This window comes from Akebia trifoliata, chromosome 7 (genome assembly GCF_017979445.1).
Source record: "Akebia trifoliata isolate Shusen 1 chromosome 7, ASM1797944v1, whole genome shotgun sequence".
Lineage (NCBI taxonomy): Eukaryota > Viridiplantae > Streptophyta > Magnoliopsida > Ranunculales > Lardizabalaceae > Akebia > Akebia trifoliata.
The window spans coordinates 33173510-33194202 of NC_141381.1; the positions used below are offsets into that span (position 1 = coordinate 33173510).

General features: G+C 33.7%; 1 protein-coding gene across 2 annotated transcripts; it reads left to right on the top strand.

Annotated features, from left to right (window-relative positions):
* The first annotated feature begins 5614 nt into the window (after positions 1-5614).
* LOC147399245 (agamous-like MADS-box protein MADS2) lies at positions 5615-20621 on the top strand. 2 transcript variants are annotated; one of them, XM_086448731.1, is made up of 8 exons: positions 5615-5853; positions 18130-18208; positions 18372-18436; positions 18581-18680; positions 18995-19036; positions 19121-19162; positions 20073-20209; positions 20314-20621. In XM_086448731.1, the coding sequence occupies exons 1-8, from the start codon at positions 5669-5671 to the stop codon at positions 20402-20404; spliced, it is 741 nt and encodes a 246-aa protein (XP_086304857.1). In that variant the 5' UTR covers positions 5615-5668; the 3' UTR covers positions 20405-20621. The 2 variants fall into 2 exon arrangements, with proteins under 2 accessions (XP_086304857.1, XP_086304858.1); XM_086448732.1 differs by having other exon boundaries at positions 5616-5853; positions 18375-18436.
* The last annotated feature ends 72 nt before the right edge of the window (positions 20622-20693 follow it).

Consider the following 20693-nt stretch of genomic DNA (forward strand, 5'->3'; position numbering starts at 1 on the left):
ATTATTGGAATCACTGTTATAATATATCTGTGAAAAACTATAGATCGTTTGATTGGTTGAAATTTCAAGACCACACAATTATAATAAGAGTTGTGATGAATGCACGCGGTCTTGGTACGCGGCTGACGTGGCAAGGGCATAGAACCATAGATCATTTTCTTTGGGATACATAGAAAAAAATGTGTGGTTTTGTGCCTTTGTCATATCAGCCATGTACCAAACTGCATACATTCATGATCATTATTCTTATAAGGAAAATGTTACGACAGAAATGATGTGGTGGCGCGCACATAACCGTAGACGCTTTTTACTTATATGTCACGGAAAAGCATTTACGGTAATTTGCACGACAACACATCATTTTGTCATCTTTGTGTCCCCAGTTGTGTCACCGCAGCACAACTCTTCTTGTAATAAACCATTTGTTCGTTCTAATCGGATGCATATTGAAGAGATACCATTTTCAACGGTTAGTTTTCAGTTTGAACGTAAACTTTACTTACTATTTTGTTTTGTTCATTTTTCTATCTTTTTTTTGTTCTAATTTTTATTGAAGTATAAGATATTTTACTTCATAATTAATTATATAAATTAAATTTAATTCTATTATAGAATTTCGATAATGGCTAACTAAGAAACATAGGTAAATACTCCCTTTGTATGGGTTATTTTGAAAATAATAATAATAAAATTGATTTGCTGGTTTTGGTCCAATATTCTCAGCCAAACCATGTGAATTCCACATTAATTCCCATACAAGTGTGTGTGGCTTTCTTAAAACCATGAAATCTTGTAAGAGGTCAAAAGCAAGGAAATGAAAATTCCCAACGCCCAGAAAAAAAAGGTAAAAGTTATTCTCTATAGAGTTATTAACATGTCTGCATTATTCCTTTTCCATCTTTATTGACTCTACGGAGAAACAATGGGTTTAAAAGTGAATTTTGTTCCATCTAAGAGTTATCCATGGAGAGAGAATTAAAGTGGTTTTGTACTTTTGTCGGATAGGTACGTATGTTACAATGTGGGTCAACCATTTCTGCAATGGGTCCGGATGGTTCTGTCAAGTAGAAAATAATAGGCTAGAAAGTGAAGTAGATACCTAATTGGTTAATCGTGGATGTAACATGTCCTCTGTCGATCATTCTAAAATGAGTGTTGAATTTGTAATTCAACTTGACAAGGTAATTCGATGACTCATTGAAGTGGTAGGTGCAAGAATCATAGATTGTTTTCGTCGGGATACATAATTGTACATATTCTATGACGATGTGCAGTTGCAATATACACATTAATTGAGTTTTTGAGTAACCATGCCAGGTTGAGTTATAAAATCATTAACACTTCTAAAAGTGAGGAAGGCAGATTCCGCCACCTTAGGTTCAGCTAACCCAGCACTAGTAAGTGCAACATACTTAGATCAGCCATATATTTCTATCGGGCTTAAATTGGTTATGCCCATTACTAGGTCAAGGTTGAGTTTGTCAAATTATTAAAAAGAAAGAAAAAATTCATAGATGTTTTAAAATCATTTGGAGTTGATTAATATATATAAAATGAAAATATAGGTTGAATCTATATCATAATCATAGTTTTAAATCTCTTTCGAAACTGAGATGACTCACCCAAGTCATCTCGATAACATGTACTAACGAGTTGGATTTACACAGTATCTCAGGATTTACATATCTTATGAGATAAACGATACGATTCAGATAATATTTTGAGAATCTCTATTCAATCAGTCAAGATTTTGTATATTTTGATTAAAATAATTATTTTTTAAAATAAATTAATATTGATTATATAAATAAAATATGAATTTAGGATTATATATCTTTTGATGGTTTTTTTTTGTTGTTGTTGTTGCTAAATAAGAAGATAGATTAATCGAAAAGTATGTTAAAAGGGGGCACCCCTCGAGTTACAAGTCTAAAGACAGGGAATTTAAGGTGAGAGGCCGATAAAGGGAGATTGGACATGGTGGGATAGGTAGAAGAGGACCTAGCTGAACAATAACATTAACCAGGGCATCAGCCATGATATTGACTTCTCTCCCAGTATGATTCACCTTCCAAAGCAAGTTAGCAAGTTAGCAAAAGAACTCCAAATGCTTTGAAACCATGAGTCTAGCTTCCAAGGATAATTTGAACCATTCAAGCCTTCCACGATTAGCAAGGGATGCATTTCGACAATCTTTCTTTTTAAAAAAATTATATGAATAAGTAATTGTAAATTAAGTTAAATAATTTATCTTGAGCCAACTCGGTCTTGTCGTCCATGTGAGAGACAAGTCAAAAAAAAAAAAAAAATACATGTGTCATCATGCCATTGGGTGTCACCTTAGCACAAATCTCGTACAGCATATCTCTGTTCGCAACTTCGCATTAAACACACAGTTGAGATGCGAGAATAGTTGTAAAGATTCCCTTCAAGTGTATCTCAAGAAACTAATACAAATCTCTAGACAAATTGTAGCTTTTGCCCTCATCCCATCCTTTGTGTTCTGGTGTGCATCGAACGGCATTTGAGATTAGAGATTGCTTATTTTAGTAGTTTATGAATGCTGGTGAGGGCAATTTCGTCAAATTGTGGTTACTCGTGTCCAGTGATGACGCAAAACAATGAGAACATCAGTCGTGTACTGCTTTTCTGGAAAAGGTCATCGACACGTATGCTTCGCTTTCAAGCGATGGTTTATACGGTCAATGCCGGTGAAATGTCGTACGGCTCTGGTAATTTTGCGTCGGTATGGTCTCCAACCAATCAAATGTCGACAAGTCTTTGGCATTCTTTTGAAGCAGACGAAACCTTGACATCGCTATATTCAAGAGATTTCAATTCCCTTTCTTTTTCGGAACTCACAAATATTAAGTATGAACCCCCCAAGTGTTATTTTAATTACGGAAGTACCCTTTACTCTTTTCTATTTTCCTTTTTGATGTTAAACTATTTACTTTACAATAGAGATTATTAGCTTTTTCATAGGGAAAAATATGAGAAGTCATGATGACCCACATTTGACACAGAAGCTTGCTCTTTGCACTTATATACCACATCATAACTGATTTTATTATATGGTTTGATTTCACAATAAAATCACTTAAGATGTTTATTATGACATAATGGTGTGGTAATATGATAGTCTTAATTCAATTTGGTGTATATATATTTTTTTAAATCATATATATATTTAGGTCACCCGACTAAACCTCATGCACAAGCAATCCTCTCTCACCCCACGCACCAGGTAATTTTTGTGATAAATCCATTAGAGTAGCTCCTAAGAGGGGATTCGAACTTAAGAACTCCACACCATCTCACCAATCCTTAAATGATTTTTTAAATCGTAATCTTGATTTTAATGATCTCTGTAATCCCATTTTTATGAGACAAACTCAATGATGACTTTACCACACTAATTGGTTATTCTTGAATAATTCAAGAGTTTTTCTAATAATGTCAAAATCAATTAAAATTTTCATGCAATTTAACTCTTTGAAAATATTTAGTTGTTCTTTTGATATACACTTTTTTATGTGAAAGTGCAGTTGTATATCCCAAGAGTACAGATCTACGGTACTCGAACTTGTTATGTCATGGAGTCATTTGAGTATGTCACCTGACAAGTCATATTATCACGACTGTTGTTCCTATTATCATATTCTTTACTACATTATCACCACTTGTCCCTTTGACCCACCTACAAGTCGTTTGTGATCTCAACATAGATCTTACTAACAATGTTTAATAAATGGACTAAGTTCGTGATGGCCAATGTTAATGGTGAAAATAAGGTTTGATCCTCGACCCCCAACATTGTGATCCCTTTACGAAATGATGTGATTGATATGGACAATTTGAGTTCTAGGGATACCTTCCCAATTTCAATTCAAATATAACATGACAGCTCGTCCCATCACTCTGCCTTGGTCTGTCCCTCCCTACCTGGTATGGGTAGACACTCAGCTCAACTCAGCTACTCCACACTGAGTAGAGCCGATGAACTTCTTAAGTACCACATATCTAGGTAGTGTCGAATCATGCCTTACTTAGTTATCAAACTACTATCTAATTTTGATATGTGTAGGGTTCAGATCCAATTCAATTTTTACCCTATACATTTTCTTCTTGGAAGGTAATCAGAGTTAAGGCAAAGATCCTTTTAGTAAAAGTTGAAGCTTCTAAAATAATAAGTAAAAGATTGAAAAGAACATTAAGATAATAAAAGCATGGCTTAGAAGTAGATGTGTTTGAGCTAAAATTAGAATTTACTTGTATTTCTAGAGTAGATTTTGATTCCAAGGATTTAATGTGTAAATATTTTGGAGAGTTGCTATTGCCACACCAATTCCTATTAAATCACCAAAGAATTGTACACAATTGGTGTGGCAATAGTAACTCTCATATTTTATTTAGGGTCGCTGACACACACATGAGTCGTGCTAGGATGACATTAGGATTTACTACGATTCTCATATTTCTGATGTGGGTGCGTAGATAACTGTATATGCATTTTCTCAAGATACGAGTAAAAAGAATCTACGGTTATGCGTGTATCTCCACGTCAGAAATGTGAAAATCACAATAAATCCTAATGCCACTGCAGCATTAGTGTAATTTCATATCATTCCATCCGGCTGCGAAAGAGCAATCCTGCTTGATGTAATCATCCGCAACTGAAATATCGACACGTGTAATCCAGAAATTGATGACCTTTTAAAGTTGGTGTTGACATCTAGAGTACACACATTAAACAATGAAGAAGGTAACTAAAAACTAAATAAATTAACACAACTAATTACGTCAGATAAAATTTCAGCATAGCAATGAAAAACAAAAAAAAGAGTTTAAAAGAGAAAAAAAAAAAATGCTTTGAAAGAGACAAAAAATTTTCTGGAAAAATCATTTTCAAAGTAGATTGGAAATCCTGATTTTCAAAACTATGAGAGCAAAGCCGAGGAAGAAAGATAAGAAGCCCTTAGTTCCCTTCCTTTCTTGGAAGAATATCTTTAGTAACTCACAATTAGAAGATCAACTTCGTAATCAAGAGAGAAAACAAAAAATTACATATAATGAAAAAGACATTTTTTAATTGAGTGATGTTAAATTCACGTTATTTTTGGATAATGCCCCTGACGCCCTTTTCTCTCTCTTATCCATAGTGAAAAATGTGAATTTTTTCATTTGATAATCTTATGACATTCAAAAACATGATCTGATGCAATGGAATTATAGAGGACAAAATTATATGAAAATAAATTTTTTTTTTTAAATAACTATTTTTCACCGTTGAATTCTATTTTTAAATTTAAGTACACAATGACCAGACATTTTCAACACCTTGGATCAAATTCAAAAAATAATATTTTTTTAAATTTTCTCTTGAATATTAATATTTTCATAAAATTTAAAAGATTATAATTTTAAATTATCAATTTGATAATTAATATAAATTCAACAGTTATTTTTAATATTTAAAATCTAGAAAAATAAATATGTGGGCAACGGGTAAGAGAGAGAAGCTCTTTTTATTAATACGTCATAGGGCGTATGTGGGCGTTGGCAAAAACTGCTTCAATTTAGCATTTCTCTATTTATTTTTATTATTATTATTTTAAAGCTGCTAGAGAAGAGTCAAGAGAGATTTTTGGAGAAAAATATTAAAAAAATGGGGAGAGGGAGAGTAGAGCTGAAGAGGATTGAGAACAAGATAAATCGACAAGTTACGTTCGCCAAGAGAAGGAATGGTATTCTTAAAAAGGCTTACGAGCTTTCTGTTCTCTGCGATGCTGAGGTCGCTCTCATCATCTTCTCTGCTCGAGGCAAGCTCTATGAGTTCTGCAGCTCCTCTAGGCAACCTTCTCTCTCTCTCTCTCTCTCTCTCTCGCAAATTCCTTCTGTGCCTTGTAGTCTAAGAAATCGATTTGATGTTCTCTTGATTTTGTTCATCCACTTTTAAGCTAAAGATCTGATTTTTAACGTTGAGCTTTAATGGAAAAAAGTGCTCTTTCTTGTTTGGTTTCCTGATTCCGTAGAGTTTCAGTAGGTTTACTTGAGTTTTCATTTTTTTTTTACATTTTATTTAATCTGCTTTTCTTAATGTTTGGTTTGATTTTGTTCCATTTTTATGCTAAAGATCTGATTTCTGACGTTGAGTTTTAATGGAAAAAAGTTCTCTTTCGTGTGTTTGGTAATTTCCTGATTCCCTAGAGTCTGAGATAGGTTTAGTTGATTTTTTTTTTTTAAATCTGCTTTTCTTCATGTTTTGTTTCTGATATTGTGAGATCCCAGTAGATAAAGCATTTTTCGTGATCTGTGCATTAGAGATCTGTTGATGTTTTGTTTTTTATCTTGTTAATGTGATTTGTTTAGTGAGAAAATTGATTATTACATGCATTTGGATTTACTTTGCTTGTGACGATGATTCTGGTGTGTTAAACCATGGATTCTAATCATGTTTAGTTAAATCTTTATCTTCCATTTCTAGTTTCTTTGTTTTTCTCTCATTATAATCTGGATTTGAAAGAGTTACCTTTTCTAGATCTTGTTTAGAAGTCTAATAATGAAGTTGTTAATGCTAATATGACGCTGCTTCCATGCTTGTGTCAAGTTTGCTTCTAGGGACATCTTTGATAGGTTTTTAGTCTTCTGTAATTAAACTTTTAGTAGATGTTGTATCTGGTGCCATGGAGAGTGGCAGCTGTTGGAAATAAAGGCCTTGTGATGAGTATTTTGGGTGCAATTGCATCTCAAACAAGCCTCTTTAGTGCGCATGGGCGTTTTGGTGGCAAGTTGCATCTTACATATATGAAATATAGAAATTGAAATTAGTTTTTCATGCCACTAACATTGTTTTTAAAATTATAGAAAGGCACTAACAGCCAAAATCTCAAGGCAAGCAAGAGTATTTTAAGTCAAAAATTAACTAAATATAAAAATAAACAAATAATAAAAGTTACAATGAGAGAAAAAATCAAACAACTATGCTAAAAATGTATGGTTTCAAAATTAACTTTGTAGGCTTTTAATCCCACAAATAAAAAGCAACCCGTGTATTGTTACTACTATTTTAACTAAAAAAAATATGACACTCCATGACAAAGAATAAATGGAGGAATAGATTTGCCATATATGAGTAAATAGGAGGGGTGAAAGGAAAAAAAAAAAAGAACAATTGAAGGAAGAAGAAGTAGAAGAGTTGGTTGTCTTAGTTATAAATTGATTATGGACACTCAAAAGCTGCATAAAATCCAAATGGTATGGCTTTTCCTTAATAACTCAACTTGGATAGTTAAATGAAGACTATATATTGATATTTTCTTGGGAGATCCATGCACAATTTTGTAAAAAAAAATAGTATTTCTAGTTCAAATTGTAGATCGATCAGTTTCCCTTGTAGATGAATAAATTGGTGTGGATTAGGCCTTTGGTTGGCATGGGATGTTAGGTGGTTGTAGAGAAATCGTTCCAAGAATAATAAAGAAGAAAATTAAGAACGAGATGCAAAGAGATAGAAAACACATAAATTTTTTATGTGGTTTCCTCAAGATTGAGTGTGTGTTTGGTAACACTTCTGAAGTCTGAATGCAGGTGGTCCATTTTTAAAATTCAAACTTCAGAAGTTTTATTGCCATTTGTTTCGTTTCAGATTTCAACCTTAAGAACCAAAATCCAAATCTAGAGCTTTTGGTTCAGCGATGGGGGCGTTGGACAAAACTTTTGTATTTTGAATTTTGAATTATTATTTTTTCCTAAAATACCCTTCTCAAAATACTGATTTCTATCACTTATTTTTATACAAACCCTAAAATCCTTATTTTTAACTTTTCTACCTCTCCTTTCTCTTCTACCTCTTCTTCTTCTATAACTGTGCTGTCAAGGTCTCTCTACTTTTCCTTTTGATTAGGTAGTTCACATTTCAATCCACTTTTCCTTTTGATTTTGTTTGTTAAATTTGTATTTTTTTTTAATTAGAATCTGTTTATGTTGCTGGTGTTTCAGATTTCTATCCTCTATGATGTCTACTTGTATTTCTCTCTGTTTTAATGGAATTCTTTTGTACCGTTTATGTTTCAATTCTACTGCAAAACTAACATTTAAAAGATAATATAGAGTGCATTTTATTGATTTAAATTATGTTATATAGAACCTAAGAAACATCGTTCATGATTATTTATTGTTTGAATATTACCTTGTTAGAATATAATTTCTCAAGTATGAATTGAATTTTTTTTTTTGATAAGTATAAAGAAAGTATGAATTCAATTTAAAAACAATACTTTTGGGATGTTTGATTTATTAGAAATCAAAATTAAATGTGTGGATTATTTCATTATGTATAACATATTATGTTTTTTGGTTAACAATTTATTAGAATTACAAAAGGGTAATATTGGTTAAAATGACTATTATGTTTTAAAATTCTGTTTGTAATGAGAAGCTTTTGAAAAATGATAAACAAACAACTTTTTCAGAACAAGACTTCAGATTTCAATTTCAGAAAAAAGAACTAGACTTCAGATTTTAGAAGTGTTACCAAACATACCCTAAGTTACTTTCACGGATTACACAAATACTATGAAAAGAAAATTTTAAATTACAGATTGTATCCCTTCATCGAAAAGAAAAATGTATACCCGAAGAAAACATAACTAGGGGTTACCATAGAAACATTGAAAAGTGCTCAACGAATGAGCATTGAACTATTCTCCTTGCTGAACATTATCATTAAGCTCCACAAATCATAACAATGGTATGCAATAGATGCAAGATAGGAAATGTGATTCCACTAAACCCTCTAAAGCAAGTTTTTGTCCATTCGGTCCTCATTGCTACAGGGACGAAACAATTTAATATAAAGGTGAAAAGAACATGGTGGAATTAGCGTGGGAGTGATTTCCCATATTGTATGTGTAGTTGGCTTTGTATCCAATTTTAGTCTAACAATTAGGATAAGTTTCTATTTTGTACAACATAAATAACAATTTGTTGAGACCCGTTATACACTATTAGGGTATTTTCTTCTAGGTTTTGAGAGAGATTGGAGAGGGGTATACAAGGTTCGGATTTGGGATTGAGCTTGAGTATTTTTGTTATACTATTCCCTTTCAATTCTCATAGTAAAGAAGAGTGGATCCACCCATGGACATAGGCATCGTTGCTGAACAACGTGAATCTTAGTGTCTCTTTTCTTTACTTTCTTTGCTATTTCCTTCGTAATCACGTTGAATAGATATCTCCAAAATCGCAACATGTCCATCTGCTCTTTGTTTAATCACCCTTCCCTTTGTCCAAACTTTGACTTCATGTGCTTAGGGAATTGGAATGACCTATCACAATCATGGCCATGTTTTCTAAACAAAACTGGGTAAAGTTTCTCATCACTAACACCAAATGTTCGTCAAGAGCGCATATGCAAGGGACATTTAATGGAGTTTCTCCTAGTGGTCTCCAAACTAAGTCAAATTAGAATCCCCTTCCATTTTGATTTTACTTATTTTAGACTCCAAATGTTAGTGGTGGATGTCTCAATTGAAGTGAAGTGGCAGGTGTTATATAATGATGTAGAAAATCATGCTAGATAAGGAGAGTAACAGAATAAAGGAAAGGGCAGCTAGCAATGGTGGGGATTTTTTTTTACTTTCTAATTTTAATTTCACAAGTGCATAATCTGTTTCCTTCTCTTCTTGAGAATTAGTTTTTAGTGTTTGGCTAAAAATAAGAAGTTTATTTACATACTTGGGTTATAAATAGTTTTATGTAATTGAGAAATAAAGAGCGAATCAGAACTTCTTCTTCGAGCTTCTCAAACGGTGTGTTTGGATTGAGAGAAATGGGGAGAAAAGGAAAGAAAATAAAGTGAGTTTCTCTCCATTTCTCTTGTTAAGTGAGGAGAGAAACGAAAAATAATGGAGAGAAATGAAGAGAAAAACGGGTCAGTTTTTACTCTCTTTTTTTTTTTTTTCTCCCAATCGAAGATAAATGGAGAGAAAAGAAATGTTCATGACTAATAAGAGCACTTAAAACTATAACTCTACCCTTTTTTTCTCTCCAAACTTAAGTTTTTATACTGTTAAACCAAACAAGATGGAAAGAAACTGGATTTCTTCTTGATAAGTTTGAGGGTCCAACTCAAAACCAATTGGCAATGAGTGAAGAGGCCAAGGAGCTTATAAGGAGAGAGAGAGAGAGAGAGAGAGAGAATTTCATGTACGAGCTCTATAATCTTGGAAGTTGTTCCATGCTTGGAACATGGATGTAGTAGAATTTCAAAAAACAGATAGTCAAGGTATTTAGGTTCTAATATCTAGTCTATATTTTCAAGAAATCTATGTTATTTTCAATGTCGTTATTGAATCAAAACTACCAAAATTGCCTAAAAAATGGGATGGATGTTTGGAGATGGAGATAACTTAGAGTCAAGAAGTTTTTGATGAGTTCTTTCTTAGAAAGAATGTTAGAGTTGAGTGATTCCTTCTTTTGGTACAATGATTCCCCAATGAGTGAGTGACTCCACATGTGTCTTATCCTTTGTTTTGTTTTCTTTATATTGTAATGCTTTTCGGTTTTGAATTTTGTATTTGAGGTTTAAATTTCAAGAGGAAGATCTGTTCGTTTTTTTTCTTTTCTTTTGGGTGTTGTTAACATGTGCCCTTAGGGCACACACTAAGATTCATTAAATGCACCTCCAAACTTTATTTCACAAAAAATGCCCTAATTTTTTTTTCTACCAAAGGTACCCTCAAAATGCTTATTTCCAAGGTGCATATGTATAAGCATTTTGGTGGCAAGTGCCACATGAAGTATATGGACTCCTTAGTACACATGGCATTCCATTTTACAATATTTATACTAATGTGAATGAAATATAAAAATTGAAATTAGCTTGTTATTGGCAAGGCATTTCACTAGCAAGAGTACTTTCAATAAAGATTTAACTAAATTTACAGAAATAAAAATTAATAATAAAAATTGAAATGGGAGTGAAATCACAATATATCAAAGCTTTGATATACTGAATTCTAAGTTCAAGGATCGAACAAACAAATAAATCGATTTACTTGCTTAATCGGGGAGTCGTCCTTAAAACTTGGTTTATTTCATAAAGATAGCTTAAGCTTTGTTGAGCCAATTGAACAGTAATATATTATTAGGAAAATGATCTCAATAGGAGACAAATCTCTTAAAAGAAATGAACTCATTATGAGAAGCAATCCCTAATTAATAATAATTTTTTAAAGATAGAACTCCTAATGGCAAACAGCCCTTGTTAATAGAAACTACCTAATGAATATAATAATTAGAAAAGTATGCAAACATATTTCTTCACTGCAAGATTGATGGATATGATTGGTAGCAAAGAGTTGCTATTTAAATATTGAATTTTATCCTATTACTCTTATGTTGACGTTCCTTTGCATGGTCCTTGCAGTGGTTAGATTATGAATAACATGATTATATTGTTATAAAGTTTAATACTTCTACAATTGTATAAATATAGGAAACTTAAGTGAAGAACTTCAATCTAAAGGACAAGTGTTCATTTAGGGTGAAATTGGTTTGAGTCATTCTAGGAATGTTTCTTGAATTAACATGGTATGAAATGTATTTGAATGGTGGTAATTATATTGATATTTAATATTAATTATATTTATTTTTCTATGGTTGGTATTTGATTACCTTGTTTAGAAGAATTTGTCAGGATATTTTATGTATAGGGTTGGGATCAGGAGACAATCTTATTTTGACAACCATTGTCCTACATGGGTTAGAAGTTTAGGAATAGATTAACTTTTTATAGAGTTCATCCTCACAAAAATTAAGCCCATTCTGAAACTTCTAACCGCATTAAAATTAGTTTACAAATTGACAGCCTATGATAGTTCAACTTGTAAACTACTTTTGATGGGATTAGAATGGGCTGATTTTTTATGAGGATGATCTCCTCACATCCTCACAAAAAAAATTCAGCCTATACTGACCCATATAGTGTAACTGGTTGTCAAAATAAAGTTGTCTATATACACATAAATATTTATTTATGTAAGTATGCATGTACTGTTGTGATATTCACAATATATTAGTATAGTGGAATTTGACTTAAGCCATGGGAGTTAATCACCCTCAAAGCAGTTTAGGATTTCTTAATCCATTCAGAAAGCTTAATTTTGATTTGTTGGTGTATATTTTCCTCCACTCTCGTGTATGTCATACCCCAGTTAAGCGTCGTGACCCTCTTATATTGATATTCTCCCCTCTCCAACATATCGGTCTTTTGGAGTAGTTGTTTGGTTAACATGGTATCAAAACGCTAGGTTTGTATAGGTCACGGGTTAGAATCTTTCTACCTTTATGGGTGAGGGGGAGTGTTGCGTGTATATTTTTCTCTACTCTAGGGTGTGTCATACCCTAGTTAAGTCTTGTGATCATTTCATATTCATAGTTCTCCCCTTCTACAACATATCGGTCTTTTACAGTAGTTGGTTGGTTAACATGGTACTAGAGCGCTAGTTTCGTATAGGTTACGGGTTCAATTCTTTTCACCCTTATGGGTGAGGGGGAGTGTTGATTGTATGTTTTCATCAATTCTCGGGTGTGTCATACCTCAATTTAGCCCATTGAACCTCTTATAATAGTCATAGTTGGCTAACATTATTCAATCAAAGCCCATCGCAGAGGGTACTATCATGGACCAGCCCATTTAGATTGTTGAAACTATTTTTTGGGGTCAAACTTTAAGTCCTGTAATAGCCCAAGTTTATTTTTTACATGATTCTTCAACTGCCTCACACAACTTCCAACGGATTGAAGTCAAAAGTAAAGTTTCACCTGGGTCTTGTGTAGTCAAACTTGGTTTTGAGCTATTGCCTATTATATATGCATAGAGTTTTTTGGCGTTGAGTTTCTACCATATTTAATCATCCCATACATCTTCAAAAATTACCTTAAGTGTCGCTGGGTACCCTATTTTTGTAAGGCTATAAGTAGTAAATGGAAGGAGAGAATGAGGAAGATCTTTTGAATATTAACGTTTTACTGTCATTATTGCAATGTGGGGGCCTTGACCTCACTTAGAGTGGTTTCAAAGAAAATGGCAATATTAGGTCCTTGCGATCTTTATTATGGGACTCTTATTACCAATGAGTATGAAAGCTAGGAAAATGATGTAAAGAAGGTTCAACAAAGGGATCAATTGTGTCATATTTTTTTTTTTTTTAAGATTTTGAGGGCAAAAGAGAAATTTGATAACAATCGTGATAATACTACCCCACGTGGCATACTCAATCAACTCTCATGATGTGACAAGTTCAAGAGCCGCAGATCTGTATGCCTTGGGATATACAACTGTACTTTCCCATAAAAACATGTATTCCAAGGGAACAGTGTATCTCGGAGGCGTGCAGATCTACGGCTCCCAAACTGGTCACGTCAGGAGAGTTGATTGAGTGTGCCTCATGGGTAATCTGATTATTGCGACTCATTTGATAATAATGTGTTCTTCAAGATTGGCATAATGTTTAGTCAAACGCCTTAAATGTAGAATTGCAATAAAAAAATCATATATACTGTAAGTACATGTGTCTTGTCATGGACATCATTTACAAATGGCAGGATGGGGCCTACAAACTTTTCAGAATATTCACTCATAAAAAAGTATGGTCCTATGTCGGGTTTTGTGGAGCCTAATATGTTTGATCCGGTTGACGACCTGACCCGAATAATGTTTGCGTGGTATTTTGGTAGGATATTTTTTTGGACCCGTTTTGTAACTCATTGTGTATCATGTGCGCAGTATATAGAAGCCGTTTTTGGTGATTAGGGTTTTTTAAGGTTTTAGTTGTCGTTTTTGAGACTTGAGCCGCACTTTGTAATTCTTCTCGAAAATAGTGAAATCTCTTCAACTCCGTGGACGTAGGCAAATTGTCGAACCACGTAAATACTGTCTTGTGTGTGTGATTGCTTTCTTTTCGACGTGTGTTATTTCTCTATTTTTGTTTCTCATAGGTTGAAAATTTTGGTTGAATTCTTTACATCCTACGCCTACCTGTTGCGTACAAGTGATTGTTTTTGTACATAAAAAAATAGGTGAAAATATTCTCCACTTCAGTATGTGTTTTGAAAAGGATATGTGAGATGCATGTCATGAATTCAGAACATTCTTAAATCAAATATGAGGTGTTTTCCATTTCTATCTTAATCAAGTGAATGATTGTTGGGTCTTGCATAAAATGCATATATGGTATTGTGGTGTTCTAAGTAGGGAAGGTCTGGTAATTCATACCATATGGTATGAAACACACGATACATTTATGATTCTAAAGAAATATGGGCTTAACTTTCTACACCACTAACACCTAATTGTTTTTAATGTTTTGATTTGATTCGTTACAATTAATATCAAAGATGTCATGATTGTACATCACATCTCGAAACGATGAAGATGACGAAAAGAAGAATTTTATTGAAACACTACATTTAATGATATAAAGGATTGTCAATGCCTAGTTAAAAGAAATGCAAAAAATGATTAACCATCTTTTTGAGATGTTATCTAATGTTTCAGGAGATGGTCCTACCTAAGGGGAGGATCAATATCACAAGTTTTTGTTCAATGGAAAAATATGGCATAGGCGAGGTCACCTAATATGATAATTAAGATTCAATTCAAGATTGATGAAATTGTCAACAATCACGATCACTTATTTGACCATCTTATGATTAATATCATCGATATAACTATTAATCTTGAAGGATACTCAATAAGTAACATTATGTTCCCTATCTATTTGAGGTTATCAATTTAGAGATTTTAAGAAGTGCCAAGACAAAAAGATCCAGAACTATGGGATTGTTAATTTTGACATTTGCCAGAATATATATCATAGTCAAATACAAGAGATGAGAAGAAATAGAATACAAGTTAAGATAGATGGACTTGCTTCAAATGCAGTTTAGAATCTAGATAGTTTCAATAGCTAGAGCTTAGTAGAAGGAAGTACAGTAAAATGATATGTTATGTTATGTTGTGCTACATGGTAGTAATATTAGTTGGTGAGATTAAGATTAGAATTAGGCCTAGAAACTTAATTTGGATTTGAATTGTGTTGGTTCAGGTTTTTGTCTACAAATAAGCATTGTTTGTCGATTTGAAAATCAATGAGAAATATTGTTAGAATCTTTTATATTCATTGGATTTGAATTGTATTGGTTTAAGTTCTTCTTTACAAATAAGTGTAGACATCTCATTTCATCTAGACCGATCCTTAGAGCACTGAAAACCTATACAAAAAGAGGGCTTGCCCTAATACCTCCTCAGGCCTCAATGACCTTTTAAAAAAATTGAATTTTTAGCCTGGCCGTGGTTAACCCATCGACCAGTGCATTTTGGCTTGGTCCCTCAATCACCAATAGAATGGGGTCTTTTAGTTTGATCCCTCAATCACCCAAGGACAAGTACAATTTGGCACGGTCCCTCACTTACTCAAGGACCAAACAGTTAGTCTATTATGATTGAAATTTGTCACCGAAGTGCTCCAAATTTGCTTAAGGGGATGTTACCTCTAAACCCCTCCCTAAATCCCTTTCTAACCCTTTATTTTTCAAGAGAGCTCAAGATGATTTTTCATTTCTACCCTCACATTAATGCATACTTAGCATTTCCCAATGAATTTTCATGTAATTGTACAATTCCTCCACCTTTGACCCTTGGCTCTCCCAAATGACAACTATCTTCCTATCCCTAGTTTGTTGATATTTAATCTAAGATAATTGACTATTAAGTCCACCCTCTTGTGATTAATTAAAAGTAATTCTTCTAGAGTTATTTGTAATTTAACTAAGTTCAAGGGACTAAGGCCCCTTTGCCCTTCAAAGAGAACTCTCTAAAATCTAAGAGTAATTACCTGTCTACCCTCAAGTTTGTTGGGATTCTATCTAAGGCAATGGACTCTTAAAACCCTACATCCTTAGACAAATGGCATGTCATTGCTCTTCTTTTCATTGAAGATTGACCACTTTCAAAGGGTTTGGACATCTTTACTCCTCTAAAAAAATTATTTAGAACCTTTAAGCATTTACATTTCTTTTCTTTGATAATCAAGATTGTTAAGACCTACTGAGAGGTAAATGACCATTAATAACTTTTTGATTAGGGCTTTGAGGAAAAACAACGTCATTTAATGAGATTTTAATGCAATTAAGTTGAATTTATGGAGTTTGAATCTTTATATCCCCCAAGGTCTCCTAAAGGCAAAGAAGAGAAGAAGTCCACATTCCCCAAATATCGTCCAATTATCTTCTTAAGACCTCCTCAAACTCCAAAACTTTGTCCTAATACACTCTTATACACCCTCGAGGCCTAGTTTGAAAGATCTAAGAAAGATGAAGAAAAGAAGGAAGAAAACCAAGGTAGGAATGTTGTTAGTTGCATGAATTTTCAAATTTTTTACTTTATTTGCACCCCTAATCCCTCTTCTTACCCCCCCTCCCCCTCTCTCCCACTCTATTTTCTTTACTTTACTTCATTGCAATCATGTAGTGTAATATTTACTTTGCCTTTAGCAAGTATGGGTTGAGAGTTAATTCCTTAGTGGGAGAATCTTTACCAACAATAAGTCCATAGTTACTTTCTTTTAATATTTTATTCATCATATCATCATCATGTAGTGTAAACGTCTCAAATGGCAAGTGTGGTTAGAGAGTAATCCCTTCATATAAAGTAATCTCCCCCTCTAAGCCTATTATAAGTTTCTTAAGGAATATTGACATGCTCCATGTAGAATAAGCATCTCAAATGGCCAGGTTGGTTAGAGAGTAATCCTTCCTTGTGAGGTAAACTCCCCCTCTAAGTCCATATTAAGTTTTCTGCGGAATATTTGTATACATTCACCTTTTCGCATACTCACTCATGCATCATACAAGATTATGGTTCCAAAGATACTTTCCAACTCTTGGAAGTTTTCTTAAAACCTCACCAATAAAGAACAAGCCCACCTTGAGCACCTCTCTTCAAACATCATTTTCATTCAAAAAATGCAAGAGTCAAAAGAATGCTATCCTTATGGATTAGCATTCCCAACTCAAAGAAAATAACAAAAGTCCCATTAAAAGGATTTCACAACACATACACACACTTACACCCATCTCATCATGCATCCATGCATACATTCATCATCATAGCATTCTAATTCTTTTTTTTTTTTTTTTTCAAAAAACAGTCTTATTCTTTTCTTTTGGCTAATGGTATGATAACCACCAACTAGGTGGGTAAGATGGGCTGTCTGACACCTTCCCTATCTTGCAACCAAACCTCCTTACTTGAACCTCTAGGTTAAGACCAGATTTGAGTTACCAATTCCTTGAAAATTTGATTTTCAAAACTGTTTTTAAGATACATTCACACCTTAAATTCTTTGAGTGATGGCGACTCTCAAATCCAAGTAGATGAGGTTTAGACCACTAAGCTCTCACTATAAGCATTGCATGTTCATTTGAAAACTAATGAGAAATATTGTTAGAATCTTTTGTATTTAGGAGATTAACCATCTTGAATTGGTCTAGGATACTCACTATAAGCATTATAGTTTTTTTATTTTTTTTATTTATAAAGTTGTAACAATTCTACAAGACACTACAGTTGGTACTATCAAAGTGAACAGTCTTCGAGCACGTTGGTGAAAGAGATATGGGCTTAACTTTCTACACCACTAATGCCTAGGTACTTTTGGTGTACGGTGTACGTATCGGTTCAGTTTGTATCATAAACTCTCTACAAAAAGGACCTCATCTGATGTTGTTTGATGAACTTTATCATGTGAGATTAATCCACAATCAACTTTACCTCTTATCACTGTCCTCAGTGGCTTTAAGATTATTCTTAGTGTTCAATTACCATTATTTCAAGAATAGATCAGCAAACTATAAGTTATTCATAATATATTGAATCATATTTGATTTGTTTGTGGATTTAATGAAGTTTGTAGTCTTGACATGTGATAACCCATACAATTCTCATTCTCTAGATGTTTGTGGATGAGCATGCAGTAAATGCATTGATGCAAAAAGGTTCCTTATCATTTACGTTCACTGGTTTTGTCCTTCTCAAAGTCCTTTTTATATTTCTTCCTTTAGTATGTCAAAGACGTTGGCGCGGTACGAAAAATGTAATTATGCTGCATTGGAAGCTAGTGCATCAGCCAATGAGACACAGGTTGGTTAATTTTTTTTTATATATCTTGTGTATTTTTCATTTTGAGTTATTCTTAATACACACAATACAAGGCTTAATCTTTTATACTTCTGCCTTTAGTATGCTGAAGGACCCTGTTTGATTCAATAACTTGCAACACTTTTACTATTTTGACCTCATCTAGCAGAGCAGTTACCATGACTATTTGAGGCTAAAAGCAAGAGCCGACGTTCTACAACAATCCCAGAGGTATTCACATTGAATCACACATGGACACCTTAGTGTGTTTCTCTAAACACACATGAATTAACAGAAGACATGATTTGTTCAATTGGTATTTGACTTCGATGATGATGATTCTGATTTTTTAAAATGTTGATTTTACACTTGTAGAAACCTTCTTGGGGAAGATTTGGGCTCATTAAATACGAATGAACTTGAGCAACTTGAGCATCAACTGGAGATATCCTTGAACCAAATCAGATCCACAAAGGTAATCAAATTATATTTATGTGTGGAATAAGAGGCATATGACCTTAACATTTATTCTTAGCAAAGATTTAAATATGAAGGTGCCAACTTAGCTAAGTTGGTATAGGCATTTGTAGTGTTGATTGGAAATCTGATCCGAGTATATTCCAAACCATAATTTGAATCCAAAAGGTGCTCTTGATCCTGAGAAGCAGCACCAATCGCAACCTAAATGTGGATAGAAAGGATGATAAATTTGAATTCTCCAAATAATCATTCTTCAAATATCTCCAAGAGGCATTGTTTCTGACTTAGCTATTTTAATATATTTTGCAGACTCAAGTTATGATTGACCAACTTTCAGATCTTCAAAAGAAGGTAATGCAATGTGTAAGCCTTTAATGTTGTGTTTTTTCCATTATTTATTTGTTCGATTTCAACTAACTATACTGTTAATGTCAGGAACAAACACTACAAGAAGCTAACAGAACCTTACGAAACAAGGTACCAACATCCACATTACTTTCGAGATTTCATTTCAACTTAAAATAAAGGGTGTGTCTTACCATCATGTTCGGAAGCATGGCGTTATACAGTCAGGCACCCGCTCATCCTGCATTTTCCACTTTCACATTAGTTGATTATCTCAAATAAGTCATAATGTATACTAACCCCAAGGGGTTGGCCTAGTGGCAGGCTGAGCCTTGATAAGCCCCTCAGGAAGGGTAGGTGAAGTGTTCGGAACCCCACGAAGCTATGAATTCCTTGGGGGGCCACCATCAGGGTCCAATTGACCCTTGACTCAACCAGTTGCACGTAGGACTTTTTGAGGGGGCGGTGCATGTGACCATGGGATTAGTCTCACCCGAAGGGTGAGGATACCCTCACGATAAGCAAAAAAAAAAAAGTCATAGGTGTAATCATTAACTGGATTAGGCCGGCATGAAAACCATGTCCCAAACATATCCATGACAACCCTCCTTTTCTGAGAAACCACCAAAGCTCCTTGGAATAAAATAGTAGTCCCTTTGAAAAACGAGTCAAATAATTGATTGATAACCCTGGATACCACATCATAGAAAAAACTATGATGGTGTGTTGATGAGAACCAAAGCAATACACCAGAAGCACCTATGTAATAATGGTATGGAAGGTTAACCCCATACCTCTTGGGTTGTAACAATAACAGATGTAAAACTAAAATGGGCTTAACCATCCATAGTTATACCACTTTGATTCTTTGATTTCGTTCCTTTTACTTGCAATGTTCCATTGGTAACTTGTTGAACACAGATTTTAATTAGTTTCCATGATTTATCTCACCTCCCCATTCTCTTTCACAACCGTTACATGAATTTGCCTACTTTCAAGTGAATTACTATTAGACCAGATCTTAAGGTATCGTAATTGGCAGTTGGATGAAAGCAGTGTAGAAAATCGCCTCGCACTCTCATGGGAACTTCATGGACAGAACATTCCATACAACCAACATCAAGTTCAATCAGAGGAATTTTTCCAGCCTTTGGAGTGCAATTCCGCATTGCAAATGGGGTAAATGCTTTCCATCCAAAAATGCAGTAATCTCGTTTCTGTATAGCTTGGGGCTTATTACCTAATTTTCCTTTATCTCTATCATTGTTATTGCTTGGTCTCAGATACCATCATGTAGATCCACATCAGTCCGCAGCTGCAGCTGCAGCCTCAGCCCAAAATGTCCATGGCTTCATTCCAGGATGGATGCTCTGAATTTTGAAATCTCAGTGGAATTTAAATTTTCTCATAATAAAAACAATGTATTAGATTTTTTTAAACTAGCAATCATAATGTGGTTGTGCAGCTTGTAATTATTTGTTGAAAATTCAAAACAAGTAAATGTAATACTAATAATTAGTATACAATAATTTCCAACTATAGAAACTATATATGAAAACTCTTGTATATTTCTACAAGATTATGGATTTTATTTACTGGGATAGATGGGGTGGTGATCTGAGTTTTGAGGGTTGATTCCATGAATGAAGATTCAAACTATGAG